Genomic DNA, 13877 nt, shown 5'->3' with positions numbered 1-13877 from the left:
AACCCTTGCTCAGTCTCAAGAAATTGACTTGCGCTTGACTTGCTGTTCTAGCGAAGTTACAACTACTTATGGCCGAAGTTGTAGCACAGTGGCGAAGTTTTACCAGGCTTCCAGTTCTTTCCTTTCGCCAAGACAATTGTTTGGGCTATTGCGGTTTCCGAGTTGAAGAAAGGATTCCTATGCACCCATATTCTTTTTTCAAGATCAGCTGTGTTGTTACATCGAGGGGTAACGCATTTTTGAGGCATTTTTTCGCATCAACTCTCAAATCCTCATGTTCTCTGACCACGCGTTTCTGAATCTATGTCATAAGTCGAGAGAAGACTTCAGCGAGTGGTATGCCAAAATGGCGGGCAATTTGCCCGCTACTTAAAAAGTCGAAGAAAATTTCTCTCTCGTTTGAATGGAAAAATCCTTTCGCTAAAGTTCATTTTTCAATATGGACTTTCAAACGGGAAAATAAAAATTTTTACGTTATGGGCGCTTGCAATGTTATGATACCATATGAAACACCAATAAATGCTTAACCAGATGCACTCATTAATGTGACGTAATAGGTTACCATGGAAACAAATGAGCCACCGAAAAACACGCTATATATTATCTTTAAACGCGTGTATCTTAAAAACGAACTCGGTGATTCCCATTTTTTATAGCTGGAGATTAATTAGCACGCTAAGACAAAACTCATCGCAAAGTTTAAGAAAATGGGCCATTTCCGGGATCATGCCTGTCTCCTCTTCAAACCCGATCTAATTGCGAAAATTAGTTATAGTTATATGTTAGTTATATGAAAAGTAGAACTAATTACCATCACAAAAACTTTGCACTTAGACTCGCTTTGAGGAGGAGGCAGACAACTCGGAAATGGCCTATTATCTGCAGCAGATTCATAGCAACCTTCACAATTGGGAATTTTAAGATGGTTCTGAATCCGCTCCAGATGTTTTTTAAACTTTGCCAAGAGTTTCATCTTAGCCTGCTCATCGCTTTTCAGCAAAAAAAAATGGGGTTCACCTTAGTTCGTTTTCGAGATACTAAGTGCTTTAACACAAAATAGAGGGCGTTTTTAGATGCTTCTTTTGTTGACATGGTAATTTATTACGTCACAGTAACATGTGCATCTTGTTAAGCAATTATCGGCCAGTGTTTCATGTGGTACCATAACATTGCTGTTAACTGAAACAGCGTTAAAGAGTTAGTCTGTCTAATGAGACATTCCCTCAAAAATGGTTGAAACTGGTTTGAGCCACCTTAACACACACGCGCTAGTTTCAGGATAGTATATACATCAATGTTTTCGACACATACAACGGAATTAGCATAGTTGTAGTCAATAGAATTCTCAAACCCGCAGACCACCACACCATGTATGTCTTGTAGGTTGGAAAATTAGCCAGGATTTATTGTTCGTTAAAGCTCAGAGAGAGAGCGCAATTTATTCAAAAACTAGGTGCAAGTTTCATTTAGAAAATGTGATTGAAATATATTTTCAAGAAAAAGAAAATAATGGCCCAAGGTGGCTGTACGGCTGTGAGGGTGTATATATTTCTTATTTTACCAATATTTCGTCATTAGAAAAGTAGGTATAGGGTTACAGATATATTATCATTATTATTATTGCGTTTATGAGGAACGAGAGAACGCATCCTAATTTGGTTTCGCAGGCTTTGCAGGCGCGAGAAATCGAGATTTTTTGTGGACTGCAAATCGGCCGCCCCTTTAGGTTTTTGCAGGGGCTGTGGGCCTCGTTTTTGTGTCCATCTGGCACGTCATGCTTGCTCTCTTTTGTAGCTTCTTTCGTTGTTTTCGATTTTGGGGGTTTTCTTTGAAGCTAACTGGTTTTTAACTCTGATATTGCATTCGACAAAAAACACAATGCAGTCCCAATTCAGCCTGGAGTGAGAGTTTTTTGTCGGGCGAAAACAAATTACATCATCGCAAAGCACGAGACGATTTCTTCGCGATCGCTCGTTTCTACAAGTTTTCATTCTGGACCGAGCGTGGCGTGTTTGGTCAGGATGTGAGATGACGTGCTTTTGTTACATAGTTGGGACAACATTATTCTGTTTACGAACACGACTTTGAATCGCCTTGGCTTTGGGATGTTAACCATACGCGTGGGAACAGCCATATTTCATTGGTTATAGTTTGATTACATTTGTTGACTTTAATATGTAGTTGCAGTGGCCACAAATAGTTGTCTGTTTCCGCCGAAGGTCGAAATTGAAACGATGGCAGAGTCATGGAGAGTACTCTGAAGCCAAGACCTGTAAGAGTAAGCCAGAACTAAGGAAGAGCAATGTAAAAGCTGACTTATTTTTATTCATCAGCGGAAATAATTATTGCCAGTCGCACTGAGTTTGTCCGGGAGTTTGTTAAAATAAACCACGGATAAACGGAAACGCAAGAGCAAATGTCACAGATGTTAGGTGATATTTGTGTTTCCAGCTCAGAATACACTGGAGTACTAGATGTAACACATACAAGTATTCTTTTTTATGCTTAAACATTACTAGTAAAAGTGAAAGTGAGACGTTTTCATAACATGGAATTGCAACTTTACCGAAACTGGAGCCGTCACGCAACAGTTTTGTTTTCGTCGGTTGTTTTTCAAAGCTGAGAGAGACGATCAGATCACGCAACAACTACAACAGGTTTAATCAGTCCAGTTGAGACGTTTACCATGAGGACATGTACAGGCAGTAACCAGTAGGTACAACTTCGATTCAATAACAACAACAATGTTAGCTAGAACTTCTCACTTAACTTGAGCTCGCTCGCGTAAATCTGAAACTTCTGGACAACAACAAGTCTTATGTAAACAGGCTATTAATAGCGAACTCGTGACCATTAACTTAATTATAGAAATTGACAACTTCGTTTCTAGAACGTTCTGGAACAACAAGAAAAGGTAAGGAAACTTTAGAAAGATCTAGATATCATAACATCTTTCCCCTTTCAAAAAACTATAATGTTCATCCGTATGAGTCAGGGTCAAACTTCTTTGGTGGCCTGATTAAGCGTCCATATCTTGACCTTGTTTCTTTCACTAAGGGTAGTTGAGGCGAGCTCACACTTGTCTCTGGTGTTCGTGCACTCTGTTCCAGTTTTCTTGATACGGGCGAGGGTGAAGGTCTGGTGGTGATTTCGGCTTTCTTCACTTCAGCATCAGGTGAAGTTACCGGAAAGGACTCGGTCAGGTCCGGCACATTGTGTGCACTCATACTCTCGCCTTTGTCGATGTCGAGCGAAGATTCTTGTAACTCTTCCTTTGTCTGACGCAACTGTTTGCGGTTTCGCCTGTAGACTTTACCATTAGCTTCGACCCTATAGCTGCGAGGTGCAATTTTACTAGAAACGACTGCTTGTGACCACTGAGTTTCACCAGGGAGTTTCATACGTACTATGTCCCCAGGGTTAAGTTCTGAAAGCTGCTTAGCATGCTGGTCGAAGTACTTTGCTTGCCTAACACGATCCCTTTTGAGAAGATCGCTCACCGATTTGTTACACTTGAGTAGAGATTCCGAGAAGGGAAGTAGTGTCTTGGTTTGGCGACCAAAAAGACGTAGACTCGGTGACATGCCCGTTGCGGCAGTAGGGGTGTTGCGGTGATCCAGTAAACCAAGATACGGATCAGACTTGGACAGAGAAGCTTTCTTCATTATCGACTTGCACGTTTTGACGGCACTTTCAGCCATCCCGTTAGCTTGAGGGTACCGAGGTGAAGTAGTGACGTGCTTGAACTTCCATGCTGTTGCAAATCTTCGAAACTCTGAAGATGAATACTGTGGGCCATTGTCTGAAACAACAGCCTCAGGCACCCCATGACGCACAAAATGCATCTTTAGTTTACAAATCACAGCTTGTGCAGAAGTATCGGAGAGATGATCCAACTCAATGAAGTTGCTGTAATAATCGACAAGGACAAGGTAATTGCGGTTCTCGAAAGTAAATAAGTCGGTCGCAACTCGCTGCCAAGGTCTATCAGGGACCGGGTGTGGTTGAAGAGGTTCACTAGCTTGTTCTGGCTTGACACTCTGGCATATTGAACACTTATCGATCAGCTCCTTGAGCTGGGCAGACATTCCTGGCCAGAAGAAAACTTCTCTTGCCCTTTGAAGACACGCTTGGAGTCCTTGATGGGACTTATGAGTTTCCTCCAACATGGAGCGGTGGAGACTCTCTGGGACAACGATCTTTGTTCCTTTAAAGATCAGGCCGTTATATAGTGTCATCTCTTCTCGGTATTTGAAAAATGGCTGTGCTTTAGTGGGTACCATGGCAGTTGTTGTCGGCCAACCGGTGCGTATGACCTTTGACAACACTTGTAGAGATTCATCTTTGCCTGTTTCCGCTTGAAACTTTGCAAGTGTTGTGGCAGATATTGGCAGATTCTCAACAGAATTAACAGTTTCTAGATCTTTGCAGAAAGGTGAAGTTTTCGGGGTCTTTGAACTCTTGGGTAAGGCACGAGAAAGAGCATCGGCAATGTGCATCTCTTTGCCAGGCTTGTAGACGAAGGTCAAGTTGTATTTTTGCAAACGGAGCATCATTCGCTGTAGTCTTTTTGAGGCTGTGTTGATAGGCTTCCTCTGGATTGCAATCAATGGCTTGTGATCTGTTTCCACAGTGACATGTTTGCCATAAATGTACTGTTCAAAGCGCTCGCAGGAGACTACGATAGCAAGGAGTTCCTTCTCTATTTGCGCGTAATTTTGCTCTGTGAGAGTTAGAGCTCTGTTCGTGTAGTGTACTGGCTGTCCGTCTTGAAGGAGCGTCGCGCCGATTCTGTACTGAGAGGCATCGCACTGGATAGTAACATTCTTACTCACGTCAAAGTACTGTAGAAGTGGAGCTTTGGAAACAAGTTCTTTAATCTTGTTGAATGACTCTTCTTGTGGTTGTTGCCAGCACCATTCAACTTCCTTTTTCTCCAGCTGTTTCAGGGGCTGAGAAACTGTAGACAGATGTTGGCAGAATTTCGCTAGATACTGGACCATTCCTAAGAAGGTTCTCAACTCTGCAAGGTTCGTGGGCGCCGGGTAATCGGCGATTGCTTGTACCTTTGATGGGTCAGGCAGTAGACCTTGCGCTGTAAGGAGGTGTCCTATGAAAGAAACTTGCACCTGTCGCAGTTTCAACTTCTCGTTGTTGAGAGTGAGGTTTCTTTCTCTTGCTCTTAAAAGGAATGCTTTGAGATTCTGATCGTGGTTAGCCAATGCCTCTTCAGGAGTATCACCAAAACCACAGACTAAGAAGTCGTCAGCGATAACTTCTACACCGGCTAGTCCTTCAACTAACTCATGCATTCGTTGTTGCCATACTTCAGGAGCAGAATTTATACCAAAAGGCATTCTGAGCCAGCGATACCGACCAAACGGTGTGTTCATGGTCGTCAGATAGCTGCTCTTCTCATCTAGTTTGACTTGCCAGAATCCGCACTTAGCATCTAACACACTGAAGACTTTTGCACCACTAAGTCGAGTTGAGACTTCCTCGATGGTTGGCAGGGGGTAGTGTGATCGTTTGACTGCGCGGTTAAGATCTCGAGGGTCTAAACATACTCGAATTTTCCCATTGGGCTTCTTGACTAGACTAGAGACCCATGCTGTGGGCTCTGTTACCTTGGCGAGGATACCGTCCTTCACCAGGCTGTCTAACTCTGTCTTAAGTGCTTCTCTTAGTGGGACAGGGACTTTGCGAGGAGGATGCACCACTGGAGAAAAGCTTTCATCTACTCGGATAGAGTAGTTTCCATCAAGGCACCCAATTCCACTAAAAACATCAGTGAATTCAGATAGGACAAAATCTCCTTTGACAATTGAAGGGACATCAGTCCTTTCCGAATCATCGTGAGTAACATTTATGTCAGCGTCCAAAATTTTGACGAGATTCATCTTCTCGCACGTGGTTCTGCAAAGAAGTGGTGTCAAATCTTTCTCCACTACGTGGTAAAGGACTCCATACTTTCTTCCTTTTCTTTCGGTAAGAAGTCTACAGACTTGTTGTGCATGACGAGCCTTGAGTACGACTTTTCCAGATTATTACACTGATTGTCGCCAGTCACTCTGATGTAATCTCGTTTTGTTAGAACGTTACACGAAGCACCTGTATCAATCTGTGGTTGTACTTCGGCCTTGCTGTTCATAAGGACTGTCACATAGGCTGACTTGAAGGTGGCCTTGTGACTGTAAATCTCACAATCTTCCACATGATTGACTGAACTGGACGCACATTTCTTTGCAAAGTGTCCATCTCTGCCACATTTATTGCATTTCTTCCCCACAGCAGGGCATGAAGATTTTTTCATCTCATGGACAGTACCGCAGAACTTGCATTCACGATTCTTAGCAGTAGGTGTGCTAGTATTATTACCAGGCCCTTTCCCTTTGAGTTTCCGGGAAAATGACTGCTTCCGGTTTAGGGTTGGTCTACGTGAAGTTTTGCCTTCAGTAGCGTTCTTAGGAGATTTTGATTTCGTAAGTCCTACACGGTTGACATTGGGCTCTTCAGTCGAGATTTCTGATGCACGTATGTCAGTTAGTTCTCCTGTTCGAAGGATATCCAAGGCTTTGTCCAAAGTAAGATCTTTCTGTTCAAGTAGTTTCTTGCGAGCACGATCATTCTTAACTCCAAGGATGAGGCGATCTCTAATCAAGCTGTCTCTGAGGTTCCCGAAGCCACAGTGTTCGGAGAGACGCATCAGTGCTGTACAGTACTGATCAACACTTTCTCCAAGTTCTTGCTCCCTTTTATTGAAAAGGTACCTTTCATAAGTTTCGTTGCGTTGTGGCAAACACCGAGACTCGAATTTCGCTAATACATTGTCTATGTTGTCAGCGCTTTCATGACCATCGTCGTCAAAAGTAAAGGTATCAAACATCTGAACACCTTCTTTGCCTACAACGTTAAGAAAATGAGCAACACGCACTGGACCTTCTAGTTTACTGATCCCAGTTGCCTTTTCATAGATTTGCCAAGCTCTCTTAAAATGTAACCAATTATCGCCTCGACGCGATCTGTCCTCTATGTTGAGAGTATCTGGCGGTTTGGCTAGCGGCATAGAAGAAGCGAACACTGGAGGAGCAGCCATAGTGCTGGACACTTGTCCACTAGTCGACGGCTCGGTCATGACTTAAACGTATCCAGAAGTCGTGAATTGCATCCAAAACTTCTGACACCAAGTTTTGTTTTCGTCGGTTGTTTTTCAAAGCTGAGAGAGACGATCAGATCACGCAACAACTACAACAGGTTTAATCAGTCCAGTTGAGACGTTTACCATGAGGACATGTACAGGCAGTAACCAGTAGGTACAACTTCGATTCAATAACAACAACAACGTTAGCTAGAACTTCTCACTTAACTTGAGCTCGCTTGCGTAAATCTGAAACTTCTGGACAACAACAAGTCTTATGTAAACAGGCTGTTAATAGCGAACTCGTGACCATTAACTTAATTATAGAAATTGACAACTTCGTTTCTAGAACGTTCTGGAACAACAAGAAAAGGTAAGGAAACTTTAGAAAGAGCTAGATATCATAACAGCAACGTGTCATCAAAGGTCATATCAAAATCCACAGAACAACAGTGGACTTTGTCAGTATGTTATGTCTGTAAAACTTCAGCCGTTCATAGAAATGATTTCAGTAACAGCCAACAATTATCACAGGCGGAGAATGCACTCCTAATCTTTAAAACTACTAGTTATTATAACTATTATTCTCTATATTATCATCATGATATTTATGTAATAATAGTATATAAATTACCGATATACATAATACCAGTATATATTATATAATACATGTTATTATTAAATTTATATACTACTACTAATAATATTATTATTATCCATTGAAATGTATGTCAGAAAATAAGCCGGGAGACAGCAGCTTTGTAGGCTTCACTGAAATTCGAGGACAAATAAAGTTATGCATAAATGAATGTATGTATATCGGTTGTTCTATTCATGCAATACTGTATTCCACAGTGGGATTAGAACTTACGCGATGCCACAGAAATCAGTACTTGAGTAAGCTTTTGAGACTGAGCAAGGGTTAATCCGCACTCCCCTTTCACTGCCATGTGTGATGCCCATTCATGTGGGCAAGCGCGATTTTTCTAATTACATCACCATCGGATTCCAAATCGATCACGGTGTCGTGGGCAAATCGTCGTACCCAAAATGATATTATCTATCTCAAAAACACCTTTAAAAGCACCGGTGCCGCGGTGCTTGCCTCATGGATAAAGAACGAGGTATATCCAACAACACGACTGCGCCACTGCGGCAGCATTGTTTTTAGGTGCATTTCTTGTGGGCGGGTATTCTGCTTTTGACATTAAGTCTGTAATAGGCTGTAATAGGTAGTATCTGCAGATTTCGCAAAGTGATTTTCTGCTCAAGCCTAGCCTCTGTATCCAGAGAAGAATCCTTGGTGTCCTTATCACATTTTGCTATTGTTACGCATTGAATGTTTGCTGGATTATCAGAACTTGCGCCACAAATGCTCCCAACAAAGTCAGAATAACTGCACAAAGCCATTGGTCTTTGTGCTTTGTCCTAATCTCTTGCGTGACAGCTCTGACGACACAATCATGGCACAACTCACCAAGGTCACAAAGCGTTCGATGGTCGTTTGAGGGCTTCGAGGAAAATCTAACCAGCGTATACTTATATAAAGGGGGATACCTGTCTTTGTTTGTTTTGCAGGTACCGTATGTTCAGAAAGTGAATTAAGGAAACTCGAATGTTGAAACTTGAATGCTGCCTGCGGCACTGGGCAGTCAACAATGGTCGTGTTGCTAGCGCGCGGTCAAATTCAAATGGACCAATCAGAGTTGAGGCTGAAACCATCTTGCGAGTTTCCGTTGTTGACTGCCCGGTCACAAGCCTCTGAGGAAAGCAGAAGAGGTGAATTTTAATGCAAAGTTTTCGTTCTTCACGAGTCTTTCGGCCACCGAAACACACGTGTTTGGAGTGAAATTTATTGGGCTTTATGGAACTGTTGTTTTTATTGCGATTCGGGACTTTTCCTGTTGGGGAGAAAACGATTTGCGGAGTGAGGTCTGGCCAGCGATGGATGGAGTGGTCGGCCTTCCTATTATTTAAGTAACGGCCTTCGGGATAACTTCACTAAACGGCGTCAGAATGGCTCTAAACTCGGCACAAGAGACAAGTTCGTCACACATTTGAGGTAGGAAAACTTTATTTCCAATGAGATAGTTATTTACACAATTTTTTTACGATTGGTGATTTTCCCATACAATTCTCTAGATACACAAACTGTCGCATACACCACGTATTTTCAGCTTGGGGAGCCTGTGCTGTAATCAATCTAAAAAAGGTTAAGTTTTAAAATTTGGTCAAAATTCCAGTTTTGGTATATTGTACTGTTAACAGCGCTAAAGGGTAAATGAATTATTCTGGCTGTGCCATGTTGTTTTGATTTTCAAGTTACTTATTCGTTATTTCAAAAATAGCGATTCAAACAAGCGTTTTCACTCGCTCACAAGGCCGGATACCGAAAAAGTCGCCGTCCAGGTAAAATAATTATCGAAACAAACTAAAACATATTTTTCTAAAAATGGTTTTCGTAGGCCTTTATTGTGACAAAGTTTGGCAATTTTCGATTTTTTTATCTTGCACAGTCTTGGGTGAAAATTGTTGAGAGGCACTCTTAATATTCAAGCATTAATATGCAATCTATTGCCTCTTAATTGCTGCTGCAGTACCCTTTCAGTACCCTTTCCGATTTCTAATACTCACTGTTCAGTTAATAAAAGGATGTGAATAAAAAGCGAGACAGGCAAGGGGCATTCTACGAAAAAAGTTTATTTCCTTTCTCTCGATCGCCTGCTTGGAGAGGTTTGTAGTCATGTCGCCGCTATCCTTTTTAAAATAGAAGTTGCTGTAAAGGTAGGTCTTACCAGACTTCCAGCACTGGTGAAGCATGCAAGTGGAACAAAACGTTCAGAGAAAAGGTTAGTTCGTTGCTTGTCATACAAAATGTTCTTGTAGGTACTAATAAGTGTGTGTATGGCAATAGGCCAGTTTCGTATTCTAACGGTTGGACTGGATCTAGCATGAAATGGAGGCTAATGCGGGCAAATTAATTTGCATTAGAAAATATTTCCCAGCATTAGCCTCCATTTCATGCTAGATCCAGTCCAGCCGTGAGAATTCGAAAATTGTCTATGACGTTGAGATAATTTATTTTCATTATGCTTATTTATCATCTTTTCCAATGTTTCAATCAGATAAATCCCAGATCAGTTGCTGAATTTACCGACCTTGTTAAGAGGAATAGGAAAGGAGATGTACCTTCAGTCTCTTACACCCCTTCACCACCCCTTCCTGAGCTGTCTGCGTTATAAAGCCTAAAGGAAGTATGTCCAAGAGCAGCTTTCTTCAGTTTAATTCCCAAACTTGACCCCGAGGAGACAGACAGTGCATTGGAAGATGAAGATGAGAGTAACCTACCTCAGCCACTCTCAGATGAATATGCTACACTTACCAAACATCAGCTAAAGGAAAAATGCAGCCAGCTTGCTAAAGAATTGCAAGTCACTCCAGAGCAATGCAAAGAGTTGGAGAAAGTTACCAGGAATCAGTCAATCTGCCCCCTATGGTTGGAGCAGCGCAAAGGAAGAATCACAGCAAGCAAAGCACACAGTGTACTAAAGAGGAAAGAGAGTACACCTCCTAACAACTTACTGAAATCAATTATGGGCTACAAAGCCTATGATCTCTCTAAAATGAAACCGATTCGATGGGGTATTGACAATGAGGAGAAGGCCCGACTGAGATATATACAAGAGAAAAAAACTAACTCATGATAATTTTGAATGCGGGTTGTCTGGCTTTGTTATAGATCTTGACAGGCCATATTTGGGAGCATCAGCTGATAAAATTGCAACATGCAAATGCTGCCCCCCAAGAGTTGTTGAAATAAAATGCGCTTTTAAACATAAAGATATACTACCAATGGAAGCAGCTAAAAGTGATCCTGATTTTTGTCTAGATAGCAAAGGTCATTTGAAAGATACACATGCATACTACACCCAAATACAACTAGAGGCACATGTCAATAGGATGGACATGTGGAGGCATCAGATTTGCACATTGTGGAGGGAATCCCTTTAAACAAGTATTTCATAGAACACTCCCTTACCAAACTGGACAGTTTCTTTTTAAATGTAATACTTCCAGAGATCCCTACAAGGAAGATGGAAATTTCAGAAATGGGAGATGAAAGCAGTGAGCAAGATGAGGAGCATTTGTACTGTATCTGTAACCAGCCAGAATATGGAAAAATGATCGCTTGTGACAATCCAACATTTGATATTGTATGGTTTCACTATGCCTGTGTCCACATCCGCAGGAAACTAAAAGGAAAGTGGTATTGTCCACATTGTGAAGATGAGGATTAGAAAGTTGACCACTCTTCTTACACTCCTTCATGTATCCTCCTAGTGATCAATTAATTGATCAACTAATATTCAGACTAGCATGGTCATCAGTAAATACTAGTTAATCAGTGTTTGATAATTTGGTAACCACCTTAAGGCAAAACAACATTTTAATAACTTTATTATCATTAGTGACACATTATTTTTAAGTATAAGAAATGCAAATAAACAAAGCAACTCATTGTTAAGTAACCTTTATGTCAAACGACAAGCTTATCCTACACAACCTGTTTAATTAAAGTTATATACAGTGATTTTTTAAATAATTAGTCTGTTATGCAATGCTTATGGATGCTATCAGAGCTATACAATCCATTTTGTTAATAAAAGTTACAATGTATTGATGCCCCAGGCATCAGAATACATGTACATTTATTTTATTAAAGAAGGTTGTAAATTAGAAACAGCAGCAATATGAGGAGCAAGGGAAAGTGGTAATATTCCAGCAAGTATTTTAAAATTCTTGAGACGTTCCATCATTCTTTCAACATGAATTCGCACCCTTGCTAGTCTTCTAGACTCCTCTACATTTTTCATGCCTAATTGTTTGACTCCTTTTGTAAAATTATGAATAGCAAGTGTTGCTCCCCTGGATGCCAATTCTTCTTCAATTAAGAAGCCCCTGTCAGCAAGAACTTGGTCTCCATAATCCAGGTTGTTAAGAAAACCAGATTTCTGTGTTATTAGTTTGTCAGATGCCCTTGCCCCAAAAGAATTAGAAATGAAAGATACAGCACCAGTGGGGGAGATCCCAACTAGTATCTTAACTGTATTAATTGTGATGCTTATAGTTGGACCATGTTAAAGCTCGTAATGTCAAGTTTCGTGCTCGTTCACAGAAAACTTCAGTGCAGTCTATAATCACTCTACATTTTCTGAAGGAGGGTTTAAAAACGGAAGGTAATGTTCGAATAACTTCCTCCTTAGCTGGCCATCTAACTAAAAAAGACAGTTTTTGTGTCACTGCAGGCACGCCAGCATTTAACAGGTTAGAAACAGCAGATGCAGATATGTTAAATCTGTAAGCCAAATCTTGTTTCAGTAAATAAAGTCTGATCTTCATCATTATCAAAAGAAACACATTGGCAGGTGAAAGTTTTTTTGAAATTGTCAACACTGATGAACAAAATGTAACCACTAAAGTAAATAATTCATAGGTAGGAAATCCAGTAAAAAATTTAGTTATGATAGATGTATCCCCTTGATTCAGAAACTTATCCCCAAATTGCACTCTTCCCAGTTCAGCTTTAAGGGTTCTGTTTTCTTCCTGGAGTCTTTGAAGTTCTTCATAAAGAGACTTCTTCTCCTCTTTCTGTGCTAGGTGTTTGATGGTTAGATCAGATATTTTTGTTTCAGTTTCTTCCTGGATTCTTTCAACCTCTCTATATAGAGACCCATTTTCTTCTTTCAGTGCTTGGTATTTCTGGATTAGATCACCAGGATCATGCATTTCAGTGTCTTTCTTTTCTAAAGAAAAGGACAACAGAAAAAGTGAAGAGAATTAAAATCCCAAAATCCACTCATAATAAAAAATCATCCCTCAGAAAATTTTTGGAATTATGCGACTGTAAATTTTAAAAGTTAAAAGAATTTTTGTGCATTAATCAGAGATGTAAACAATGCATTTTAACTTGATTGATTGATTGATTGATTCCATGCATTACGTATTAATTATCATCACATGACATAATCCATATCTAAGTATTCCGTAAGCAATTGTGTTGTTTTTAGATGTCAACAAATTTTATACCTTCACCGGCTCCGGTTCCTTCTTCGGGTTTTACTAAAAGCAGGCCCGCAGCCCAGCGGCCCGCGGCGGCCCGAAGGCCCAGCGGCCGACGGCCTACTACGGCCCAGCGGCCGACGGCCTACTACGGCCCAGCGGTCCGGTGGTCCAGTCCTGATTCTCCACAGATTTTTGTCCAGTTCTCACATCTCATAACATATGATATTTTCAATTTCAAAGTATGGTTTGAAAATAACTTACATCGTTCGATAATGAAACTCCTCTATTGTAATTATCTGAACGACATGCAACAAACAGAAACAAGGATTCAAATGATTAAATGGTAAACGACTTCAAACTCACCGTCGTCCATTTTGCACGCCCAAACCCGATGCAGATCTGTGCGCGCGCATGGATTTACCGGCTTCACAAATGTGTTTTTTAGGGGAGCAGGGGTGGCGCAGTGGTGAAAGCACTCGCCTCCCACCAATGTGACCCGGGTTCGATTCCCGGTCCTGGCGTCATATGTGGGTTGAGTTTGTTGTTGGTTCTCTCCTTGCTCCGAGAGGTTTTTCTCCGTGTAGTCCGATTTTCCCCTCTCCTCAAAAACCAACACTGCCAAAATTCCAATTCGATCCGGAATGCACGGACACATGTTGAACGAGGTACTGAGCGC

General features: G+C 41.2%; 2 protein-coding genes across 2 annotated transcripts; one reads left to right on the top strand and one right to left on the bottom strand.

The window, feature by feature from the left end:
- Positions 1–5947: 5947 nt before the first annotated feature.
- On the bottom strand, positions 5948–7135 carry LOC138034649 (uncharacterized). The gene has a single exon (XM_068881863.1). It carries the CDS (start codon positions 7133–7135, stop codon positions 5948–5950), a length of 1188 nt encoding a protein of 395 aa, XP_068737964.1.
- A 2821-nt stretch (positions 7136–9956) lies between these two features.
- LOC138034642 (uncharacterized) lies at positions 9957–11436 on the top strand. Its single transcript, XM_068881854.1, has 3 exons — positions 9957–9987; positions 10409–10780; positions 11216–11436. The coding sequence occupies exons 1-3, from the start codon at positions 9957–9959 to the stop codon at positions 11434–11436; spliced, it is 624 nt and encodes a 207-aa protein (XP_068737955.1).
- Positions 11437–13877: the final 2441 nt, after the last annotated feature.

The sequence above is a fragment of the Montipora capricornis genome, chromosome 2 (assembly GCF_036669925.1).
Source record: "Montipora capricornis isolate CH-2021 chromosome 2, ASM3666992v2, whole genome shotgun sequence".
Lineage (NCBI taxonomy): Eukaryota > Metazoa > Cnidaria > Anthozoa > Scleractinia > Acroporidae > Montipora > Montipora capricornis.
Note: the sequence above shows the minus strand (reverse complement) of the source record. Positions and strands in the feature narration are given on the sequence as shown.

Coding starts and splice junctions, on each gene's coding strand:
- LOC138034649 (XM_068881863.1), bottom strand. CDS start 7,135: ATGACCGAGCCGTCGACTAGTGGACAAGTGTCCAGCACTATGGCTGCT.
- LOC138034642 (XM_068881854.1), top strand. CDS start 9,957: ATGCAAGTGGAACAAAACGTTCAGAGAAAAG. Junction 9,988..10,408: donor ACAAAACGTTCAGAGAAAAG/GTTAGTTCGTTG, acceptor GTCCAAGAGCAG/CTTTCTTCAGTTTAATTCCC. Junction 10,781..11,215: donor AATGAAACCGATTCGATGGG/GTATTGACAATG, acceptor TAATACTTCCAG/AGATCCCTACAAGGAAGATG.